The sequence below is a fragment of the Eucyclogobius newberryi genome, unplaced genomic scaffold, assembly GCF_026437365.1.
Source record: "Eucyclogobius newberryi isolate DKJ021-1_F unplaced genomic scaffold, fEucNew1.0.hap1 SCAF_5, whole genome shotgun sequence".
In the NCBI taxonomy this organism is placed as follows: domain Eukaryota; kingdom Metazoa; phylum Chordata; class Actinopteri; order Gobiiformes; family Gobiidae; genus Eucyclogobius; species Eucyclogobius newberryi.
Window position 1 is genome coordinate 32,489,748 of NW_027316167.1, and position 23,737 is coordinate 32,513,484.

The following is a 23,737-nucleotide window of genomic DNA, read 5'->3' on the forward strand; positions in this document are numbered from 1 at the left end:
TGTTGAAGATAAATAAATGCATACATTCACACAATCTGCCTCTTCCCATGTCCATAGTTGTATATTCTGCTTAACTTCCTGGTTTCTTAAAGCAGAACATGCATCCACGGACATCTGTCAGGCTTATTATTTTTTCATGTTTGCTCAAGTTTTGTCAGTAAATTTAACAAAACATGACAGTATATACAAACATAGGGGGGCAGAGCTTGGTATATTGATAAAAAACATAGTCAATTATTATTATGTACAAAGAAACGAGAAAAACTTAAAACAAGAACAGACAGCTGGTATATATAAGTACATATAACATTTTGAGGTTGTGATATTGAGATATCCTTCTTGATTGTATTAGTCATATACAGCGTTGGAGCCATGCACCTGTGGGAGGTGGCTGTATTTGGGAGGATCCCTGCTGTTCACACGATACATTTGTGTGTAACCTTGGTATTTGTTTTATTGCAGATTTAATGAATAACACATACGACCATCTCCCCTTAATATCCAACTGGAGCGTCTGACCACAGGTGACCTGACGCGACATTGCAATAAGCTAGTAATAATCAAGGATGGATAGTAACTTATTACAAATAGTATATTAGTGTTATTGAGTAGATTTTTTGGAGGTTAATTGTACTTTTTTAAGACAAATTTAAGTTTGTACTTGTAATTGTTACTGCTGTTGTGATTTTGGCCGTTACGAAAATAGATGGAATTGAATTGCACTTACATTTAAGTACGAATATGCACCACTGGCAACACTAATGTTATAAAGTATATCTGAGAGTTCTGATTTCATATTATACATACTTAACTGTCTCTGTTTTCCTTTAGGTGTCCGGAAATTACCAGCTCTCTGCTGAAGCAAAAGGACAGGCTACATCTTTATCTTTGAAACACAGTCAAGTCACTTCAGCACTGTCAATGTTTTGAGCATTTTACAATTGGTTCCCCATGTGCTTTATGGATAGTTGTGTGCAATTTACATTATATTTTCGAATTGTTCACGAGGCTGTTCTAAATGCAGACAGTAAAGACACAGTGTGATAATGGTATACTTTTATCTGTATTTACAAGTTGCAGAAGAAAAACTGAAGCTATCTTTCTCCATCGTTCTTCCTTTTTCCAGCCATTGCATGAAGTCAACTAAGCTCAACACGAGAGGAAAAGCTGCAGAGAAACAGAGACAAAGATTGCACAATTAAACCTTCACTAATACGAACAGAAAAAGTTTTGCTTTGGTTAAATGACTAAAGTGTTAGCTGCACACGTAAATCTAATACAGTATGTCTGGAGCAGTGGTCTCCCTATCAGGGACTTTTTGTTGGTTTTAAGATTCTATAAAAAATAATCAGAAGAGTTTGGAGTATTTGACTTCAAAATTAGTCAAAATTTGCGTGGATCTGGAGAAGGCTTTCAACTGTGTCCCTCGGGGTGTCCTTTGGGGGGTTCTCTGGGAGTATGGGGTCCGGGGCCCTTTGCTCAGGGCTGTCCGGTCCCTGTATGACCAGAGCAGGAGCTGTGTTCGCATTGCCGGCAGTAAGTCAGACCTGTTCCCAGTGCATGTTGGACTCCTCAGGGCTGCCCTTTGTCACCGGTTCTGTTCATAATTTTTATGGACAGAATTTCTAGGCGCAGTCAGGGGTCGGAGGGTGTGGTCAGGGGTCGGAGGGTGTGGTCAGGGGTCGGAGGGTGTGGTCAGGGGTCGGAGGGTGTGGTCAGGGGTCGGAGGGTGTCCGGTTTGGGGACCACAGGATCTCATCTCTGCTGTTTGCAGACGATGTTGTCCTGATGGCTCCATCAAACCCGGACCTGCAGCATGCACTGGGACGGTTTGCAGCCGAGTGTGAAGCGGCTGGGATGAGAATCAGCACCTCCAAATCCGAGGCCATGGTTCTCGACCGGAAAAAGGTGGCTTGCCCTCTCCAGGTGGGTGGGGAGTCCTTGCCCCAAGTGGAGGAGTTCAAGTATCTCGGGGTCTTGTTCACGAGTGAGGGAAGGATGGAGCGTGAGATCGACAGGCGGATCGGTGCAGGACCGTTGCGGTGAAGAGGGAGCTGAGTCGAAAGGCAAAGCTCTCGATTTACCGGTCGGTCTACATTCCTACCCTCACCTATGGTCATGAGCTTTGGGTAGTGACCGAAAGAACAAGATCGCGGATACAAGCGGTCAAAATGAGTTTCCTCCGCCGGGTGGCTGGGCGCTCCCTTAGAGATGCCGCTGCTCCTCCACGTGGAGAGGAGCCAGTTGAGGTGGCTCGGGCATCTGTTCCGGATGCCTCCTGGGCGCCTCCCTCGGGAGATGTTTCAGGCATGTCCCACCGGGAAGAGGCCCCGGGGAAGACCCAGGACACGCTGGAGAGACTATGTCTGGGGAGTAGGAAGTCTGGGAGTGCCTGGTTAGACTGCTGCCCCCGCGACCCGGCCCCGGATAAAGCCGGAGAAGATGGTTGGATGGATGGAGCAAAAGGACCACATGCAAAGGGAATAATGAATTGCTCTATTAAAATACAATTTGAAGATGGTGTTAATGGTAGAATTATAAATTAAACAGGTAATTTGTTTTTAAAACGATTTTTAAAACAATTATTTAATAAACATATTGTTTAAAATTAGTATGGTATTAGATATTTTTTTAATAATAAACGTGTAACATTTCAAAACATGTGTCCTCTGCACCTTTTTCATATTGCTCCCATCACAATCCCGTCTGGATGTTCTTTTTAAATATATAAGTTTATTTGAAAGCTTGGTCTGAAGGTATGGCATTTGTTGACTATAGGAAATATCAATGTCTATTTAAAGATCATACACAAAAACAACCAAGGACAAGAACTGAGAAGCTAATCACTTTATTAAAAAAACAAAATTACAACTGTACAACAGACTGTAGAAAAATTTACATAAAAGGACAGTTTGATTATTTACATGTCCATTGGGCTCTCTATTGTGTAGTGGATGGCTCTTAAAAGAGCCGTTGTGGGTCAGTCCTGTGGCGGACATGATGACAAAGCCATGTGTATTCCTAATGTATATGGATGAGGGACAGGACCACCACCACATCTGTATGCATGAGCTGCTAAACCAGTCAACCCTGAATAAATGCATAACCACAATACACTAAACTGTAGCGTAAATGTCAGAGGGTGCGTGATTGGGATAAGCGGAGGGATTCTTGTGCGGCGCTGGGTTAAAGTTGGTAATCCATTGTTTAAGGATTTGCTTTTCAAATAGGCCATTAACTGCACTTAACTGTACGTCACAGCAACAACAAAAATAAACATCAGAACCTTTTGATGAAATTAAGTACTTAAGCTGTGCATTTTGAATGGTGGATGATGGAGAGGTAGGATTGAAGGTCATGTAACAAACTTTCATTTCTGCTCTCACAAGACGTGACAAGTGTGTTGTAAATATATAGCTAATTGTAAAAAAAAAATAAGAAATTGGATTACAATCGTTAGGTAATAACAAATCTGTGTACAACAGACTGTAGAAAAACATATCTAAAAGGACAGTTTGATTATTTAAATGTCCGTTAGGCTCTTTATTGTGTAGTGGGTGGCTCTTAAAAGAGCCGTTGTGGGTCAGTCCTGTGACTATTCTGTTGGCTGCCATGGGACTGCTCCCTCTTCATTAAAATGAGCCTTAAACACATCCCGCATCCTCAAGGCCTCTTGGGATGCGTTGTTTGCCCCGGCCCATTCATACACTTCAAGGATTTTATATATAATTTTATCTTATTTTTAAAGAAAGCAAAGTTGGGGGCACACTTTTGGACCTTATATTTATGGATTTTTTTTTTTCAAGACATAACATTAGATTTACACAGAGCTCCTCTTTTTTTACATTTAATTAACATGCCAAATATTATGTCATCCCTAGTTAATGAGATTGAGATTGGAAATATGGAATTCATCCAATCCTGTATTTCCAGCCAGAAAAAATGGACCGCAGCACAATAAAAGATGATCAGCGCTTTCAAAGTCCAATTTTTGAATTTCGCTCTCGATCCGACTCCATTTTTGCTCCGCCCTCAGCACCTGCCCTTCTCTCTGTCCAATGAGATCGCTCTGATTGTAGACACGAGACCCAGAAAAAAAAGGAAAAAAACAACAACATCAGGCACCTGGAGCCACGGTTTTTGACCTGTGCAAATCTTCACTTTGAACTCAAACACCGTTCGTTTTAAAGCTTCATTCTGGGATTTTGTCTCCAAACACTGTCGAGAACATGACGTCTCTCGAGATGCGCTGTCTGGTGAGTAGAAAAGGGTTTATTTCTTCCCTGCACAATTTAAGTCATGGTTACGTTTCCCGCGGCCTCGTGGGGCGACGTCGCGTTCGTTCACATTTGAATTGTTGCGTCTTGACTTCATCTTGAGTACAAAGCCTGCGCTCCGCGAGTCATTGTCATTCTGGCCTCTGATTGTGTTGATGTGCCAAGATGCAAGCTCACTTTATAATCCGCTTCCAGGAGGAGACCGAGAAGAAAGCCAGGTGGGCTTTTCAGCCGCAGTGGAGCTGCAGCGCTTCCAGGAGCCAATGGAGCTGCAGAGCGTCTGGGACATGATGAACCGAGAACCGCTACAGAGCCACCTCAAGACCCTCAACTCCCTCCAGGAGAAGAACTTGGACAGCCTGGTACAGAGCCTGGCCGTGCTGTGTCTGAGTGGAATCGAGCTCTGCTCACAAGTGTCCGAGGTCATGGAAACCACAGAGGGCGATTTCCCGAGCGTCGTGGACACGACTGTGGCTGAAGGAGCCATGGCGAGGAGGAGGTGGCAGCTCACTCCGAAGCGATTGCAGCGGTGGCGTCGGGGATCTGGGAGAAGCACCCGGCCTTCGGAGAGCTTTTCCTGGCTCACCTCCACCGGCTGTGCCCCTACTTCACGCTCAACCCGCGGACGACTGTTTTCTGAAGCGCATGTCGGGGATGATTCGGCTCTACGCTGCCGTTATTCAGCTCCGGTGGGTCCACGACTCACGGTCTGAGCTGATTTGTCAGAGCACACATTTCAGTATCTCGCTATCAAAGGCAGCAGCTCCCAATGACCTATGACCAACTTGTGTACGCTCAAAAGAAACGGCAGGTGTCGATGCAGGTAAACACAACACCCCTGTGTTGTACTTCTTCAGGACAAGGACACAGTGAGTAGGAAACCTGTGCAGGCGGCAGACATGGATTGGAGGAAGTCTGAGCAGACTTTGCAGCAGCTGGAAGTGCTGTTTTCTCTGAGCAGAGTCCTTCCGGTGCTGCTGTTGATGGGCGGAACCATGGCCCTCCCAAAAGAGCTGTACGAGGATGGACTGGGATGATCATATCTGGATTCAGACGTCAATGACGATCAAGGGCTTCAGTTACAGAACGGTTTAAGAAAATAAATTGTACTACATTTTAGTTGTGCTTGTAAATACACATTGTAAATAGAATTTTATTGAAGATTGATTGATTTCTATGAAGGTCATTTTGTGTAAAAATCTTCAGCATCTCAAAATACACAATGTTTTAAAAATCAGTTTGTACATAGTTTTCAATTTCAGTATATGAAAATACAATGTTTTGAAATTCACGTTTGTTTGTTTTTAAATTAAGTGTAAATACAAGTACGTTATCTACTGTTGACCTCTCTTTTGCAATAAATATTCAATAGTTTTAGGTGCCAACATTATATATTGAAAAAGTCTTTTTGTCCAAAAAAAAAAGTTTTCAATAAGCAAATGTTTATACAGGGCCACATTAATTGTATACGTTATGTGGCATCAATGAGAAAAAGTTGGACATTCTCTAAATAAGTGGAACAAGTGACTATCATAATGTTGAAAAAAAAGGTCAATTTAGGTTGAGACTTCCGCTTTAGCAAGATGAACAGCCAATCACCTGCTCCGCTCCTGCTCCCATCCAATCAGATCGCAAAACAAGAACATCCGGAGGATATACAGAATATATTTTGCAGGTCGAGTAGATCTTGTACTTACAACGTTAAGATTTGAAGGATCCGGATCCAGTCTCATGTATTTCCCCTTTTCCCGTGTCTGAAGTGACGTGATGCACTCGTTGCCACTTCCATCGTGAGGACGAAAGTCGATTTTACACTGTGGCCTGGGCCAGCAAAAACCTTTTGCCAAAACGTCTCAAAACAAAGGATTCCTCTTCTGTAACATCCTCCAAGACCCCGTTTGTGCAGAGATTGATCACTGTGGTCAGGAGGGACCAGTGGACTTACAGAACTCACTCCAGACTGAGCGGTGAGCTCTTTCAGGCAGTCTTTGGCTAATGCTAGTTATTATTGTGTAGCTATGCTAAAACATTAGCCTACTTGCAGACAACTGTTACCTAGCAACAGTACTGAAAACAAAAGCCAAAGTCCACATAAATTACACAATAGTTCAGATTTGACAAATAATAATACCATTTAACACCTTTTATTTTGATGAATAATCACACTACATTTTGCTTTGAAACATCTAAAGGTAATTTCAGAAATGTTTAATCTGACAGTTTGAATTAGGGATTAGACTCATTAACTTCTTTGTATTTTAACAGCATTTATTTTAGCTGCCCCTCATTTGTATTAAATATGATTGGCAGGTAGAATGTTGTGATGTCATCAGAAAACTGTCAATTCCCTTTTAGAACTCACCACTATACTTCCTATATTTTTAAATTCCTTTTATTTTTCAAAATGTCTTCACAAACTACAACTTAATGGAAGTAAAAATGTGATTCCAACATATAATTTAAAAAAAATGTTGTTAGTGAAATCCACTTTTATCCTTTTTTGGGACAGGAACGAGCCAAAACTTGAAGTGAACCTTCAGACTCTGTTCTTTGGTCAAAGCTGTTCAAGGACTTTCTGCTGTCACTTCTGCATTTAACCTGCTCCTGCAGCATTGTCTGTAAGTATGACACTCTTAAATACAACAATCATCCAAACAATTAAACTAAAATAAATGTATTATGCAAGTGGAATACAGCTTTCATTTTTTCACAATGAAGTCTGGACGGTTAGTTTTAACCAATAACAAAAAAAAATCTCGTTCATTCCTCCAAACCCAAGAATGCGCCATAGCAACCGCCTGCTCCACCGAATGCTTCAACCGCGGTCGCAAAATCAGTGACATCACCCCGGGAGCTTGCTGTAGCCGGATCTTCATTGTTCTCGTTGGACATGTGCTAAACCGAGCCGAATTTTATACGACGAATCTTGCTGTTATCTGCAGTAACACGGAGATGAGTAGCAATGCACTGCTCTTAAGAGGGAAGCGGGCTCTTTGAGTGGCCCAAACGGAGGAGTAGAGCATGTCTTTGGACACAATTTGTCCGTATTAAGAGAATGTTTTGGAATCCCAAATCGGCGAAGTGTGGCAAGTCTGATCCAGTGCTATGCTACCGACATTTCACGGAAGACAGTTTCCTAAACCTCGTGAAATATCGACTTGGATATTCGAAAAAGTAAATTGCAAGATATTTTCACATCAAGGCAGTTGTCTGTGCATTCGTAGCTGCCGTATGCGGCTGTCTGACTGACGCCGTGTACATGATGGCGTGTTGTTGCTGTTGACGGCTGGTTGTAGTAATTATATCAGGAAGTTGAATGGATTTGAAATGAAATTGAATCGAGCCATCGGCACGTTCTCAACTCCCGTTTTCAGGTCAGTTTGACTGGTGGCTGCCCACAAGTCCGAAGGCTCTGGATCTGTCCTCCAGCGCAGCGGACTCACACCGGGCTCTCGCGTCCTCTCCCCGCCTCCCGCAGCGCTTTCACATCGGTGAGCAGCAGCTCGCACGGGCACTTTAGATAATGCTACTATCCGACTAGTGACTCTTCGGACTTGTGGGGTGGAACCGTTTGACTAGTAATTTGCAGTTTCTAACTAATACAGTTAAGAACCTCGTCATCATTGTATTTCACATAATTTCATGGGAAACATTCCAGTTTAACACGCACCATTCAGAAAGTCTATCGATGTCCTGTCGCCATCTCATTCTCGTCTCCTCATTATCATTCTCTTCCGCTCCATTTTCATCGTCCAACAAGGCGTCAGGCTCAAATATATGAGGCAGCAGCTGCAGGACCTGTTCTTCAACTTGAAATCCTCTCACTTGACGAGGATTCACTCGTATTTTGATTGCTATCGCTGTCCACTTCAGTGTAAATATCCGCTGTGTTGGCTAGACAATCTCCCAGAGTGACGTCACATTTCCCGGTTAAGTAAAGGCAAAAAGACGGCAGCAGCGAAAGAGCGCAATTCTTTTCAAAAATATATATTTTTTTTCATTAGTATCTGAATATATTAAGACTTGATACTAACGGCTGCCGCCGACGACGACTTGAAAGCACAATTACAATTAATTTTGCTGCCCAACTTTTAAAAAAAATGTGCTTTTATGGAAAACAACAGGGCAGCTACAGTTCAGCCCTGATTTCTAATGAGACCAAATGTTCTGCTGTTGTCCTGAATTAAATTCAAATTAGGCTGATGGCATTTTAAAGTTGGCATCGTGGAGGCTGAAACAATCAGAATGTGATTTTAATCCATCAAACTACAGAAAACGCAGTAGCAGTAGCTCTCCACACTGCACTGTCCCACCTGGAGCAACAAGGTAGTTTTTATTTTAAACCGTCATGGAACATAACACAAAGACACAAAAAGACAACTGGCATAAGACCTCCCCTAAAGTTAAGGCACATATTGTCCAGCGTATAAGATAAGATAATCCTTTAATGTCCACACAAGGGGAAATTTTGTTGTTACAACGCAGTAGAACAGAAGGAAAGGACAGATTATAGGAAGTTTCAAAAACACACTCTTAATAGAACTCTTATGAACAAAAACAAAAAACTCTTATTAACAAAACTCCTCTCCTATCTTAATAGGGAATGGAGGGGGGGAAATAAAATAAAATAGATAAATAAAAATAAAAAGATAAAGATAAAGATACAAATAAAAATAAGATAATAATAATAAAATAATGATAATAGAATAGAATAAAATAAAATAAAGTAAAAATAGCTAGCACAAGACTAGGTAATACTATTAGCAGGTAAGTAAAACGAATAAAAACAAAATAGAACACTCTTATTTACAAGTATTGCACATGGTTAATTCAGTATTGCACATGAATATGATGGTATTGCACATAGTTACATCAGTATTGCACATGTTCAGGGCAGTGTTTGTTGTAGAGTCTGACAGCAGCAGAAGGAAAGACCTGTGAAACCTTTCCTTCACACAGCGAGGGTGGATCAAGTCTCTCACTGAAGCTGCTCTCCAGAGCGGACAGAGTATGAGCCCCATTTTGTCCAAAGTATTTTAAATAATGTCTGCAGGTAATCTTTTCCATTTTTTTAAATTTCAGTTAAATCCGTCCAGTCTTTCATCATTCAGTTTGTTTCATATTTTTTTTTGTAATGGCCACCAAAAATATGCCTCAAAAGTATCTATTTATTGTGCCCATGGCAGGAGTTTTGAGACTCTGATACATAGTTCTTAAGTCAAATGGGATGCCAATGGCAAAAAACAATCTGCAGTGCTCTATTGATCTCAGTCCAATGTTTCTGAACAGTCGGACAGTCCCAAAACACATGGTAACGGTGAGCCATTTGGCACCCAGTTTGTCCAGCAGTCAGTATTTACCTGTGAATAGGGTGCACGAAAACATGGGGGTTATAAAATACCATGGTACATTTTTCTCACAGAATTATTTTTCTGTCAAAAATAAATTACCTTCTTTTATCCACCTCTTTTTATTATGCCAAGCAAATCACAAATACAGCAGAGTGTTTACAAAGAGTTTAAAAAATATATTATATCATATATAATATAGAAAGGTATGAGTTTCTATGTAGATATGCGATGTGAGCGAAGTCGTAAAACAAAAAGACAAACTCTCAAGTGTGCAAAGGTGAGACGGGCATAACAAAAAAGGAGAGCAGCAGAGCACAACAGGACCACAAGCCCATGAACCCATACAGGCCGTAAAAATATGAATAGTTTATTGAGTTACTGGATTTGACTAAAATATACTTGCGCCCCCTATTTTGGGAACCATGGTGCTAAAGGACTGCACATTCTTATTTGAGCTGTTTCAGTCAGGCAGGCAATGTAGGTCCATAAGAACAAGAACAAGGACAAACATATTCACACATAGTTTTTTACTTGACTACTGTAACGTAATGCTGCTAAATAGTGCAATAAGGGATCAATACAATATTGACCAATGTAAAATGGAAGGAGTCCAGTGTGTGTATGTTTTTGTCATTAAATGCTTTTTCTTGAATGTTATCTGTGATGTACTGACCTTTTAATTTAATTGGTTCACTGTATGTTCATTGATGTTGCAACATATTTTTTTTGTTTTAGGAGAACTTTGAAATAAACGTTTAATCCTTTGCCAAACTGTTGAATGTTAACATGTTTGAATGACAGAGCTCTGGGTCGGACTGGTTTGATATTGTCTGTCCTCACTCAAAGTCAGAGCTGGCAGCCTGTTACACTCCCCTAGAAGCAGTCAAGTCCTTTTCATTTTGTAACTCCAAATAACTTATTTTTTCCATAACAACACCACTCTCAACAGTGATTCAGGAATTCACTGTTAAACACGACCACTTCAAACTCTTGTAATGTTCTTATGTTCTCTAATATTATTATTTCTTGATGTCTCCTTTTTTTTTTTAACCCTCATGGCAGATCTACAAAGTCCTTCAGGAGAATGGGGTTCACCTGTGACCAGTGTGGAAAGACATGGCTCAACCCTTCCACACTCAAACAACACTACAGAACTCACACTGGAGCAAGACCATATGAGTGTGACGTGTGTGGAAGCAGTTTTTCTAAAGCAAGTGGTCTCAAAAGGCACACCAGAATCCACACTGGAGAAAAGCTAAACAGCTGTGATGTTTGTAAGAAGGAATTTTCACAGTTAAGCCACTTAGTATCACACATGAGAGTCCACACTGGAGAAAAACCTTACAGCTGTGATGTTTGTGAGAAGGCATTTTCATGCTCAAGCAGCTTAGTAACACACATGAGAGTGCACACTGGAGAGAAACCTTACAGCTGTGATGTTTGTGAGAAGGCATTTTCATGCTCAAGCAGCTTAGTAACACACATGAGAGTGCACACTGGAGAGAAACCTTACAGCTGTGATGTCTGTGAGAAAGCATTTTCCTATTCAAGTAGCTTAGTATCACACATGAAAGTCCACACTGGAGAGAAACCTTACAGCTGTAATGTTTGTGAGAAGTCATTTTCCCATTCAAACACCTTAGTATCTCACATGAGAGTCCACACTGGAGAGAAACCTTACAGCTGTCATGTTTGTGAGAAAGCATTTTCCTATTCAAGTAGCTTAGTATCACACATGAAAGTCCACACTGGAGAAAAACCTTACAGCTGTAATGTTTGTGAGAAGGCATTTTCCCATTCAAACACCTTAGTATCACACATGAGAGTCCACACTGGAGAAAAGCCTTACAGCTGTGATGTTTGTGAGAAGGCATTTTCCCATTCAAAAAGCTTAGTATCACACATGAGAGTCCACACTGGAGAGAAACCTTACAGCTGTGATGTTTGTGAGAAGGTATTTTCACGTTCAAAAAGCTTAGTATCACACATGAGAGTCCACACTGGAGAAAAACCTTACAGTTGTGATGTTTGTGAGAAGGCATTTTCCCATTCAGATAGCTTAGTATCACACATGAGAGTCCACACCGGAGAAAAACCTTACAGCTGTGATGTTTGTGAGAAATCTTTTTCCCAGTTAAAGATTTTAGTATCACACATGACAGTCCACACTGAAGAAAAACCTTACAGCTGTGATGTTTGTGAGAAGGCATTTTCCCATTTAAACAGCTTAGTATCACACATGAGACTCCACACTGGAGAAAAACCTTACAGCTGTGATGTTTGTAAGAAGTCATTTTCCCAGTTAAGCAGCTTAGTATCACACATGAGAGTCCACACTGGAGAAAAACCTTACAGGTGTGATGTTTGTGAGAAGGCATTTTCCCATTCAAGCAGCTTAGTAACACACATGAGAGTACACAATGGAGAAAAACCTTACAGCTGTGATGTTTGTGAGAAGGCATTTTCACGTTCAAATGGCTTAGTATCACACATGAGAGTCCACACTGGTGAAAAACCTTACAGTTGTCATGTTTGCCAGAAGGCATTTTCCCATTTAAACAACTTAGTATCACACATGAGAGTCCACACTGGAGAGAAACCTTACAGCTGTGATGTTTGCGAGAAGGCATTTTCACACTCAAGCCACTTAGTAAGACACATGAAAGTCCACAACGGAGAAAAACCTTAGTGTACTTACATTTTTAATCGTCAATTTAAAAAGAGGGTTTATCAGGTGTTTTTGTCCTGGTTTTTGTTTCAGTTTTGTAAAAAATGCAGATCTCTTGTATTATAATACAACACTTTTAACAGTACGCATACTTTTATTCTTATTTGGTCGGGACAGTGCATGTTATTGAACATGTTAGATTGTAGCCATGGGATGCTCTTTCGTTACCCTGCTGTACACCAGCAAACTTGGACACTGGAGAAAAAGTGGGTGAAGAGTCTTGCCTAAAGACACAATAACAGTGCCCACTACTGACCCCCTGTGGCATCGGGTGTTCTAGTTGTCTCCCGTCCAAGGACTAACCAGACTGATCCCTGCTTTATGAAGGTTATTTTGTGTCTTTATTACCATTTTTTTAATATACATTTACTGAATTTATGTAATTAAATTTTTTGCATTTTGCAAGTATAAAAAATCATTTTATGATTTTTTTTTTAATACAATACTTTAATATCCAGTTTGTATTGTGTTTTAAATTGCAGTGTATGAAAATACAATGTTTTGAAATTAACTTAATGCAGTTAAATGCAGTTGCTTTTCTTTAATTCAGTGCAAAAAAAATATGTGAAAAAATTGTCAGCGTCTCAATATATACAATGTTTTAAAAATGAAAAATTTGTTTTTACTTTGTTTTAAATTTCAGTATATGAAAGTACGATGTCTTGAAATTTGCTTAAAATTTTAATTAAGTGCCGATAAATTTGGAGTAAAAATGGTCAGTGTTTCTCCCCATAAGCAGGTTTTATTCTATTCCATACCTTATGCTTTGCTTTTTACGAAAGAAAATATTCTTTTAAATGCATGATTTAAGTGTGCAGGTTATAATATTTATGAATATTTATATTTAGGAATGTATGTAGCACAAAACACAAAAAGCAGACTGTGCTCGGAGTGGCAGCGACACTAGGATGAAGGGCAGAAGGGGAGACACCTGGACCATGTACAAAAGAAGGGAAGGTGAAAACCCTGGGGATGAGTAGAAGAGAGCCGGTGGCTATCACAAGATTGAGGTTGAGACATACTGGACTGAATAAAACTTTATTGTTACTGGGCAAACACTCACCAGGGTTGTTTGAGTGTGGAGCAGAGACTGAGACAGTGGGACATGTCATCTTGCGCTGCAGTAGGTATAATGCAAAGAGGGAGGTTTTTAATCAAACTTTTTTCATTAAGCAGGATTTTACCAGGAGCGGGGAGGAAGTCTTCAGTTCAACCACAGACGGGGAATGCAAGGCCTTATTAAAGTTCCAAAGGGAAACAATACTGATAAATAGGATTTTAGGATGATGGGAATGTACAGAAGTGTAGATACTCCAGCACAGTAGGTGACGGAAATGCACCTAAACGTTTGGCCACCCGCCAAAAGAACACAAGAAGAAGAAGAGGCAAAAGATAAACGGCACGGTAAAAGAAAACACTGGCTCGAGTACAAGGAAAGATAAACTTCTGCCAGAAAACAAACTACTTAACTACCAATGGTCATATGGTTGCGAACACGATAAATACGTTTGAATGTATGTTTTATTTTGTACTGTTTTGTAATGTATTAGAACTGAAGCATTTGTTCTTTTAGTTTTCACGGTGTAAAAGATGTAACGGTGTCCTGGCAGTAAAGAGTTCAATAAATCCAGACACAATCATTAGTACGAAGCGTGATGTCCTTTAGTTCAAGTAAAACCACGGTAGTTAAATTTATCTATTTATTTTTGGAGGGAAAATGTACTTAAACACAATTACTACGTGGTTCTTTGATTGTGAAGGCAAATGTGTTATATTTAAGAAGCAAACTTTTTTTTTGCAAGGTTCACTTTATTATTCACTTTATTCATTACTTTTAACAACATCATTTTATTTACTCTATTTTTTCTCAAATAATACAAACAAGATACAAATGACGTGAGATATGTGAGGTTAATTAGATATGCCTACCAATCCTGAGTAAGGTTACTATGGGAGTCCGTTTGGGGTGTCACACAAAAAACTAAGGCAAATTACAATGACAATGTCAAAACACACATTAAAAATGTGTCATTAAATCAATGAGCTGTGGACATGCGCAACAATATTGTCTAACTCTCTCTGTCTGACATTTGCAAGGTATCTTATTTAGCAATAAAACCACATAGAATTGAATAAATGCAAGATAAATTAAATGCCATTTTGCAGAGTATTACATGAAAATAACATCTCCATGGAGAAACAAATGATGAACAAACACAAATACCAGAAAACATAAACAATACATCTTTAAGTCGTCAACTTGTCAAAACCCTCTCTCAAGTCGCAAAAAGCTAAGCAGGGATGGGTCTGGTTAGTCCTTGGATGGGAGACCACTAGAACACCAGGTGCCACAGGGGGGCAGTAGTGGGCACTGTTATTGTGTCACTTTGCCGCCAGTGTCCAAGTATGCTGGTGAATGGTAAGTGTGAATGCAGGATAACGAAAGCGAATTATCCCATGGCTACAATCCAACATGTTCAATAACATGCACTGTCCCGACCATCCATCCACTTCTTCCGCTTTATCCGGGGCCGGATCGCGAGGGCAGCAGTCTAAGCAGGGACTCCCTGAGTTCCTTCTCCCCAGACACTTCCTCTGACTCCTCCGGGGGGATTCCAAGGTTTTCCCAGGCCAGCCGAGAGACATAGTCTCTCCAGCGTGTCCTGGGTCTTCCATGGGTTCTCTTATCGGTGGGACATGCCCGAAACACCCAGGAGGCATCCGGAACAGATGCCCCGAGCCACCTCAGCTGGCTCCTCTTGACGTGGAGGAGCAGTGGCTCTACTCCGAGTTCCTCTCGTGTGACTGAGCTCCTCACCCTATCTCTAAGGGAGCACCCAGCCACCCGGTGGAGGAAACTCATTTTGACCGCTTGTATCCGCGATCTTGTCCTTTCAGTCATTACCCAAAGCTCATGACCAGGACCAAAAACTACATCCCCAGTCGAGGTCAGCAGTGCTTCCCCCTCCTGAGGTGCCAGACGGTTTGGGGCCGTCCTCCTTCATGGCCTCCCCAAACTCCTACCCTCACCTATGAGGGTAGGAGGTGAGGTCACTGTCCCATTCAAATAAGAATAATAAAAGTGTGTGTACTGTTAAAAGTGTTGTATTACAATACAAGAGAGCTGCATTTTGTACTAAACAAATCTGAAACCAGAACTAAACTTTGGACAAAAACACCTTTTTAAAATGTTTTTATTTTAAATATAAAAATCTAAATACACTGAGGTTATTCTCCATTATGGACTCTCATGTGTGATATTAAGCTGGTTGAGTGGGAAAATGCCCTCTGACAAACATCACAACTGTAAGGTTTTTCACCGTTGTGGACTCTCATGTGTGTTACTAAGTGGCTTGAGTGTGAAAATGCCTTATCGCAAACATCACAGCTGTAAGGTTTCTCTCCAGTGTGAACCTTCATATGTGATATTAAGTTGCTTGACTGGGAAAATGCCTTCTCACAGACATCACAACTGTAAGGTTTATCACCACTGTGAACTTTCATGTGTGATATTAAGTTGCTTGACTGGGAAAATGCCTTCTCACAAACATCACAGCTGTAAGGTTTCTCTCCAGTGTGGCCTCTCATGTGTGATACTAAGTGGCTTGACTGGTAAAATGCCTTCTTACAAACATCACAGCTGTAAGGTTTCTCTCCAGTGTGGAGTCTCATGTGTGTTACTAAAATTCTTGAGCTTGAAAATGCCTTCTCACAAACATCACAGCTGTAAGGTTTCTCTCCAGTGTGGCCTCTCATGTGTGATACTAAGCTACTTGAATGGGAAAATGCCTTCTCGCAAACATTACAGCTGTAAGGTTTCTCTCCAGTGTGGACTCTCATGTGTCTTACTAAGTGGCTTGATTTGGAAAATTTCTTCTCACAATCATCACAGCTGTAAGGTTTCTCTCCAGTGTGGATCCTCATGTGTGCTACCAAGTGGCTTAACTGGGAAAATGCCTTCTCACAAACATCACAGCTGTAAGGTTTTTCTCCAGTGTGGCCTCTCATGTGTGTTACTAAGTGGCTTGAGCATGAAAATTCCTTCTCACAAACATCACAGTTGAATGGCTTTTCTCCAGTGTGGATTCTGGTGTGCTTTTTCAGACCACTTGCTCTAGAAAAACTGCTTCCACACACGTCACACTCATATGGTCTTTCTCCTGTGTGAGTTCTGTAGTGTTGTTTGAGTGCGGAAGGTTTGAGCCATGTCTTTCCACACTGGTCACAGGTGAACCCCATTCTCCCGAAGGACTTTGTAGATCTGCCAAGAACGTAGAAAAATAAGATGTCAAGCAATAATATCACTGTTGAGAGTGGAGTTGTTATGGAAAAAATAAGTTATTTTTTAAAAGCTTCAGTGCGTTATGAAATGAAAAATGAAACTTGACTGCTTCTAGGAGAGTGTAACAAGTTGCCAGCTCTGGCTTTGGGTGAGGACAGACAGCATCAAACCAGTCTGACCCAGAGCTCTGTTATTCAAACATGTTAACATTTGTTTGGCAAAGAATTAAATGTGTATTTCCCGGTTCGAAACATAGATCAATAGAGCACTGCAGATTGTTTTTTTGGCATCGTCATCCCACTAGACTTCAGAGCAATGTATCAGTCTCAAAACTCCTAAGATTGGCACACAAATTGGATACCTTAGAAGCATAAAATTTGGTGGGCATTACAAAAAATTAAACAAACTGAACTATAAAAGACTGGACCGATATTACCTACGGATATGATCTAAAAATGCACTTATCTGAGACTATGGACCAAATGGGGCTTATACGCTGGACAATATACACCTTACCCTACCTTTTTGGGTCTCTGTCATGTTCTATGTTCTATGACGGTTTAAAGTAAAAATATGAAAATGCAGAAGAGAATGCTCTCAATCAAATAACTGTAATATATTTATGATCCACCAAGAGCACATATCTACCCTGTTGCTCCAGGTGGGACAGTCCAGTGTGGAGAGCTACTGCATCTTCTGTAGTTTGATGGATTAAAATCCTATTCTGATTGTTTCAGCCTCCACGATGCCAACTTTGAAATGTGTTCAGCCAAATTTGTATTTATTTCAGGGCAACCGCAGAACATTTGGTCTCATCAGAAATGAGGGCTGAACTGTAGCTGCCCTGTTGTTTTCCATAAATACTATTTACTATCATACTTTTTTTTTATTCTTAATGTTAAAGCTTTATCTTTTTAGTTTTTTTTTTCATTTAACAACATATAAACAAACACAATGAAAAAAGAAAAGACCAGAGAGAGAAACAACATGGAATGAAAAATAAAAATAACAACAGGTGACATTCAGCAAATAATAAAAGAGAAAATCAAAGCACATGAAACCCAAAGAGAATGTCTCATTTAGTCTGTCAAATGTGTCCATTTTCAAATAAAGTCCAAATGTAATTTTTTACATGCTACAAATGTCCCGTATAATGTTAGTCAAGTCCTTGATCGTCGGTGCACGTTGTGTCATGCATTATTTTTGTGAGGGCCTTTTTTGCGGCTGCCAGGAGGGCTCACCAGAGATATCTGCTGGTTTTGTCCACAACAGGAGCCCTGAGGCCCAAATACATAGGGATGGTGATGTCATAAATTGTCTGTAAGGCATTCTTAATCTCTTAAGTCCAATATTTGTGAACAAAAGGACAGTTCCAAAACACATGATAGTGATTTGCCTCCTGGCTGCCACATCCTCTCCAACAGTCTGACAGTTTGACATGGCGTTATAAAGAAACTAGGCACACTTTTCCAACAGAATTCCCTCCAAACTTGTGATCCCGTAGTTCTCCAATGAGATGTACATATACTTTCCCACTCTTCATCATTCAGAGCAAAGAGACCCTCTCCCATTTACCCTTAATGTAATCAGAAGAGTGGCTGCCCGGATTGTTAATACAATTGTATAATTTAGATATTAATCCCCTTGAGAGTTCAGAAGCTTTATAGAATGTTTCAGTCAAAAGACAATGATGGTCATCAACATGTTTTATTTCTTTGTTATAATAACTTTGTAAATACCTATAAAAGCTCTTCAAATGATTCTCCTTTACAATCTGGTAAAAAAAAAAAACTTGATACCTTTTGTTGTCCGGACAGATTTTGATCGTAAGCCAACCAATTTAACATTTTAACATCTTTGCATAGTTTGTATGTTTTGATTAACTTCTTCCATATTGTAACAGATTTCACCTCCGGGTTCTCCATCTCCTCCAAATGACTCAACCGTCTGTCATCTGTCAGTAAGGCCTGTACGGGAGTACCTAGCATAACATTAATCTCAATATTTTTCCATTGAGCTTCATATTCTGGGTCACACCAGTACAGCAAGGCTCTGAGCTGAAATAAAGTAATTATTCAAAGAAGGTTAACCACAAGCTCTTTTTTCTTTTGATAATTGCAAGGTTTTGAATCGGATATGTTTTTTTTCCCCTTGCCCTATAAATCTTGAGATTGCTTTATTCCACTCATCAAATAGCCGATTGGGGATGGAAACTGAAAGAGTCTGACATAGATAGAGAAACCTGGGCAAAATGTAATTTTTTTATAGTTTCCATCCTTTGACTTAGACCTAAGTAGGGGATGAAGTTCAAATGTTCAAGATCTTTTTTTATAGTAATAAAAAGAGAGGTATAATTTTTTTTTCAAATTGTTGATAAGTCTCTAAATGCATTAGATATGGACAATTTCTGGTTTGGTCAAAGATAATAGAACATCATCTGCATTGCGGACAATTTTATGTTCCGTCCAATCAAGTGTAACACCATGAATTGTTTTTGATTGCTCTAATAAATTGGGCCAATGGTTCCAAATACAAAGCAAAAAGGAGGAGACCATGCACAGCCCTGCCTGACCCCTCTTTCCAGAGTCAGAATGGCCATTGATTTTAATTCTTGGACCATCATGAAGAGCCCCAATATTTTTTATAATTAAATTGTCGATTTGAAATTTGTTTAGCTCTTTGAATAAATATGACCAATCAAAAGCCTACTCAGCGTCCAAACTATTATTACTTTGTTTTGTGTTTTTTGTATATGATTCATTATGTGTAAGAATCATCTTATGTTGTCTTGTGTTTGTTGTTCGTTAATGAATCCTGTTTGATCATTGTGAATTAAGTTGGGGAGTATTTGTTCCATTCCTCCGGACATAATTGAGGTGTTTATATGATAATCCACATTCAGAATAGAAATGGGTCTATATGAGGCACAATCCAATCGGCCCTTCCCTTCTTTTGGTATCAGGGATCTAATGGCTTCTTTCCAACTAGGAGTGGTCTGTACGACGAAGTATAAGGGCCAACCAAATAAATAAAAATGCGGGGCACTACGAGAACATGATGGTCATCATCATTTTTGACTTTGTACAAAGTCACTGTTAATATAAGTTTTTTTGTGTGCATAGGTTTTACATCAGAGCACTACGGGCTGGTGGAGCTGCAGTGCCGCACAGTTGGGATATTATGTGTAAAATGACGTACTCCGGTGTTGGTGCACGTGTGTTGTTGGAGCTGCGCTCATGCCATGAATTGTATGGATGATGGCGTGTGCGTAAAACTTATCGCTTTTTGGCTGTGCCAAACATGATCCAGGCGTCAGGAGGAGCTGAGTAGAATTGTGTTTTACTGAGTTTGTCCAAGGGATGACAAAAAGGTCAGAATTGGTGCATAAAAGTTAACGGCACACAATGAGCACGTAAGAATAGTGATAGTGAAGTGCCTACATAGAAAAAGAACACTATAGAGGAGCAGAGAACGTGTGAATGTAACACCGAGGGTGCTCCTCCTGTCTGCGGGCGGCTGTGGCACGGAGCACGGCTGGTGTTTGAGCCCATGCACTACGGCAATGCCATGGAGAAAGTAAAGCGTTTATCCAACAGTTTGTGAATGATGCGTAACAGGAAAGGTGCTGCTAAACTGCAGTGTCTTGTCTTGTAATCAGCACACATGAAATACATCGTTTTAAAGGCCAGGAAACACTTTAACATCTATTGCAGGCGTTTATGTAGTTCTATACTGTCAACTCATCCAAGCCCGTTCTTTTGAGTCCTGGACGTGGTGCTGAAAGTGAACTGCTCACGTCACTTTGATTCGGAACATTGACACCGGCCCCTAAACTACGACTTTATTCTCGTTAAATTATGAGTTATATTTTAAAAATTGTTCTTTCAGCTTGTTGTTTTTTAAGTTTCCAAGATGGTAATTTAGAGCATTTTGATCCACTCTTGTACTTGTACCTTCCTTGTTTACGAATCCCTTGTTCTTCTTCTTTGACACAAACACACATATTTTTGAAACAGATAAACTCAAAAAGACTAAAATGTGCAAAAATGCATAAGAGATTGTTTAATTTTTTGAGTGATTGGTAGATTTAAGAGTGTCATACTTACAGAGTACAGACAATGCTGCAGGAGCAGGTTAAATGCAGAAGTGACAGCAGAAAGTCCTTGAACAGCTTTGACCAAAGAACAGAGTTCACTTCCTCTAAAGTTTTGGCTCGTTCCTGTCAGAAAAAGGATAAAAGTGGATTCCATTCACAACATGTATTATTTTCAAATTATATATGTTGGAATCACATTTTTACATCTGTTAAGTTGTAGTTTGTGAAGACATTTTGAAATATAAAATGAATTCAAATTTTCCAGGAAGTAGTGAGTTCTAAAACGGAATTGCTGGGTTTCTGATGACATCACAACATTCTACAGGCCAATCATATTTAATACAGATGAAGGGCTAATCCCTAATTGAAATGGTCAGATTAAACATTTGTGAATTTAACTTTTAGATATTGTACAGAAAAGCACAATTATTCATGAAAATAAAAGTGTTATATGGTATTATTGTTTGTTAAATCAGAACGATTGTGTAATTTGTATGGATTTTGGCTTTTGTTTTCAGTATGGTTGCCAGATAAAGGTTGTCTGTAAATTGGCTTTTGTACCTGAAACAAACAGCTCACCGTTTAGTCTGGAGTGATTTCTGTAAGTCCACTGGTCGCTCCTGACCACAGTAATCAACTTCTGGATAAACGGGGTCTTGGAGGATGTTACAGAAGAGGAATCCTTGTTTGTTTTGAGACGTTTTGGCAAAAGTTTTTTGCTGGCCCAGGCCAGAGTTGAAATGTGGCTTTCGTCCTCACGATGGAAGTGTGTCACGTCACTTTAGACACATAAAAATGGAAAATAGACTAGCTCCGGATACTTCACATCTTACCGTTGTAAGTACAAGATCTATTCGACCTGCAAAACCTGTTCTGTTTCGCTTCCGGATCTTCAAGTTCTGCAATCGGATTGGACGGGAGCAAGAGCGGAGCAGGTGATTGGCTGTTCATCTCGCTAAAGCGGAAGTCTCAACCCGAACCGAGCTCTCTTTTTTTTCTTTTTTCTTCAATAATGCATATGTAATAAAAGTATAAACATTATGGCAATGACACACACACGGGCTCGTACAGGGCAGATCTGAGGGGGGCGTACTGCCCTTTCTCTTAATATGATGTATACGATCATATTTTCACGTGATTGATCTGCTCTTGTTTTTATTGTGCCACTGCAGATGAAACATAAAAAGACATGTTGAAGTGGACATTGTGATTATTTTTGTCATTGTTAAATCTACTGGTTTAAAAGGACAGAAGTTCAGATGTTTGAAAGGAAGTTTAGCATTAACAAAAAAAAATGGATTATGACTTTGGACCGAACAAAAGATTCATCTTAACAAATGTTTCTATTGTTTTAGTCACTTGTTTCCCAAAATGCCTGTCTAAAATGACCCCAATTAAACCTTGCTGTTTCTGAACGAGTGTATAAAAAGGAGTGAAGTTGCCTTTGGGACGCAGGGACACTGCTGAAGTCCTATGAACATTGTTTAATCTGTTTTCATCGTTGCTGTTCGAGGAAACTGCAGTTGGGATTTTGTTACAAAAATTCATTTTAAAATGGTATTGAAATTGTCGAGGCTAGAGATGTCAAGATGAGTTGGTTAATTGATAATTGTGACAAGAGTCACAATATGATCGTAAGAGCTAAAATATACCTGTAATAATCGTGACAATTGACAGCAATAATGACTAAATTCAGTTCAATTTACTCAAACTACTTGTGAAGTTCTTTTGCAGGCTGTTTTTGTGACTAAATCATTCCTTTTTCCTTCAGAAAGTTTTATTTTATTTGTACATAATAAAGTAAATTTATCTGCTGTTTGGTGCCAACGATCGTTGATAATTTGTTAATGTGACATTTCTAGTCGGAATAGTTCCTTTTTCAGAGCTGAAGCGTTCATCACTAAAGATGAGATTTAGGGACTTGTTCTAAAATAGTTTGTGAAAGTAAAAACAATACCAAAAAAATTTTAATATTTTATTTACTACTGTGTTTTTAGGTCCAGGATCTTTTTTTTTTTTAGCTTTTTTATCAGTCCGAGTGATTAAGCAGCAGCAGTTTGTGTACACGGCTTATAGAACTAGTGGTTTATAATAAATATCTAGATAATAATGATTAATAATCAATATTTCTTCATTGTTATTGCTGTCCACACAAATAAAATGGTGTTAAAATGGGTTGTCCACAAAGTCTGTGTATCGTTATTTCTGTATAACATGTGTTTTTGAATAATTTGTCTTATAATAAATGAGTGTTGCTGTCACTAAAGCCATTTAAACAATACGATCACGTCCGGCTGTGGCAGAAAACACAGCGGACGGAGCAACGGATGTGGACAAAGACAGCGGGGCTTGAGTATAAGTTTTAGAAGTTTTCAGGGAACTTCAGTGTCAGTGGAATAAGAGAAGCCACAGCCTCACATTAGCTCTGTCAGACTGAACAGTCTATAAACCCCTAAAACTGAACTATTCAAACATAACAGCGTTAAACAGTCAGAATCAGACTCACTGAAGAAGCTGCTTCTCTCTGCTCCTCTTCACCTCAAACTAACATGTCATGTCTGAGTCAGACTTGTTTTTAGACACAGTCCTCACAGTTCCACAGTCCACATAATAAAGCCTGTTGTTGCTCACAGTAATAACTGCACACAGACGTGAGCAGCAGCAGCAGCAGCAGCAGCAGCATCAGCAGCATCAGCAGCATCAGCAGCAGCAGCAGCAGCAGCAGCAGCAGCAGCATCAGCAGCATCAGCAGCAGCAGCAGCAGCAGCAGCAGCAGCAGCAGCAGCATCAGCAGCAGCAGCAGCAGCAGCAGCAGCAGCAGCAGCAGCAGCAGCAGCAGCAGCAGCAGCAGCAGCAGCAGCAGCAGCAGCTGCACCAAAACAAAAAAGAAATTGCTCCAAAACATAAAATCTACAATAAGACAATATTTTGCAAAAACTTGAATCTATAAGTTGAGGTTTAATATAAAAACATGACATAACTGTACAAGTAAAAATCAGTGCA

General features: G+C 40.0%; 2 protein-coding genes across 6 annotated transcripts; one reads left to right on the forward strand and one right to left on the reverse strand.

The window, feature by feature from the left end:
* Positions 1 to 5,835: 5,835 nt before the first annotated feature.
* LOC140381012 (uncharacterized) lies at positions 5,836 to 12,317 on the forward strand. 3 transcript variants are annotated; one of them, XM_072465016.1, is made up of 3 exons: positions 5,836 to 6,244; positions 6,787 to 6,895; positions 10,691 to 12,317. In XM_072465016.1, the coding sequence occupies exon 3, from the start codon at positions 10,713 to 10,715 to the stop codon at positions 12,315 to 12,317; it is 1,605 nt and encodes a 534-aa protein (XP_072321117.1). In that variant the 5' UTR covers positions 5,836 to 6,244; positions 6,787 to 6,895; positions 10,691 to 10,712. The 3 variants fall into 3 exon arrangements, with proteins under 3 accessions (XP_072321117.1, XP_072321118.1, XP_072321119.1); XM_072465017.1 differs by lacking the exon at positions 6,787 to 6,895; XM_072465018.1 differs by lacking the exons at positions 5,836 to 6,244; positions 6,787 to 6,895 and adding an exon at positions 10,247 to 10,594.
* Positions 12,318 to 15,584: 3,267 nt separating this feature from the next.
* On the reverse strand, positions 15,585 to 21,477 carry LOC140381579 (uncharacterized). Of its 3 annotated transcripts, none has more exons than XM_072465642.1 (3): positions 21,314 to 21,477; positions 20,747 to 20,857; positions 15,585 to 16,611 (listed from the first exon to the last, which is right to left on the reverse strand). In XM_072465642.1, exon 3 carries the CDS (start codon positions 16,593 to 16,595, stop codon positions 15,585 to 15,587), a length of 1,011 nt encoding a protein of 336 aa, XP_072321743.1. In that variant the 5' UTR covers positions 16,596 to 16,611; positions 20,747 to 20,857; positions 21,314 to 21,477. The 3 variants fall into 3 exon arrangements, with proteins under 3 accessions (XP_072321743.1, XP_072321744.1, XP_072321745.1); XM_072465643.1 differs by having other exon boundaries at positions 15,585 to 16,617; positions 20,752 to 20,857; positions 21,314 to 21,468; XM_072465644.1 differs by lacking the exon at positions 20,747 to 20,857 and having other exon boundaries at positions 15,585 to 16,617.
* Positions 21,478 to 23,737: the final 2,260 nt, after the last annotated feature.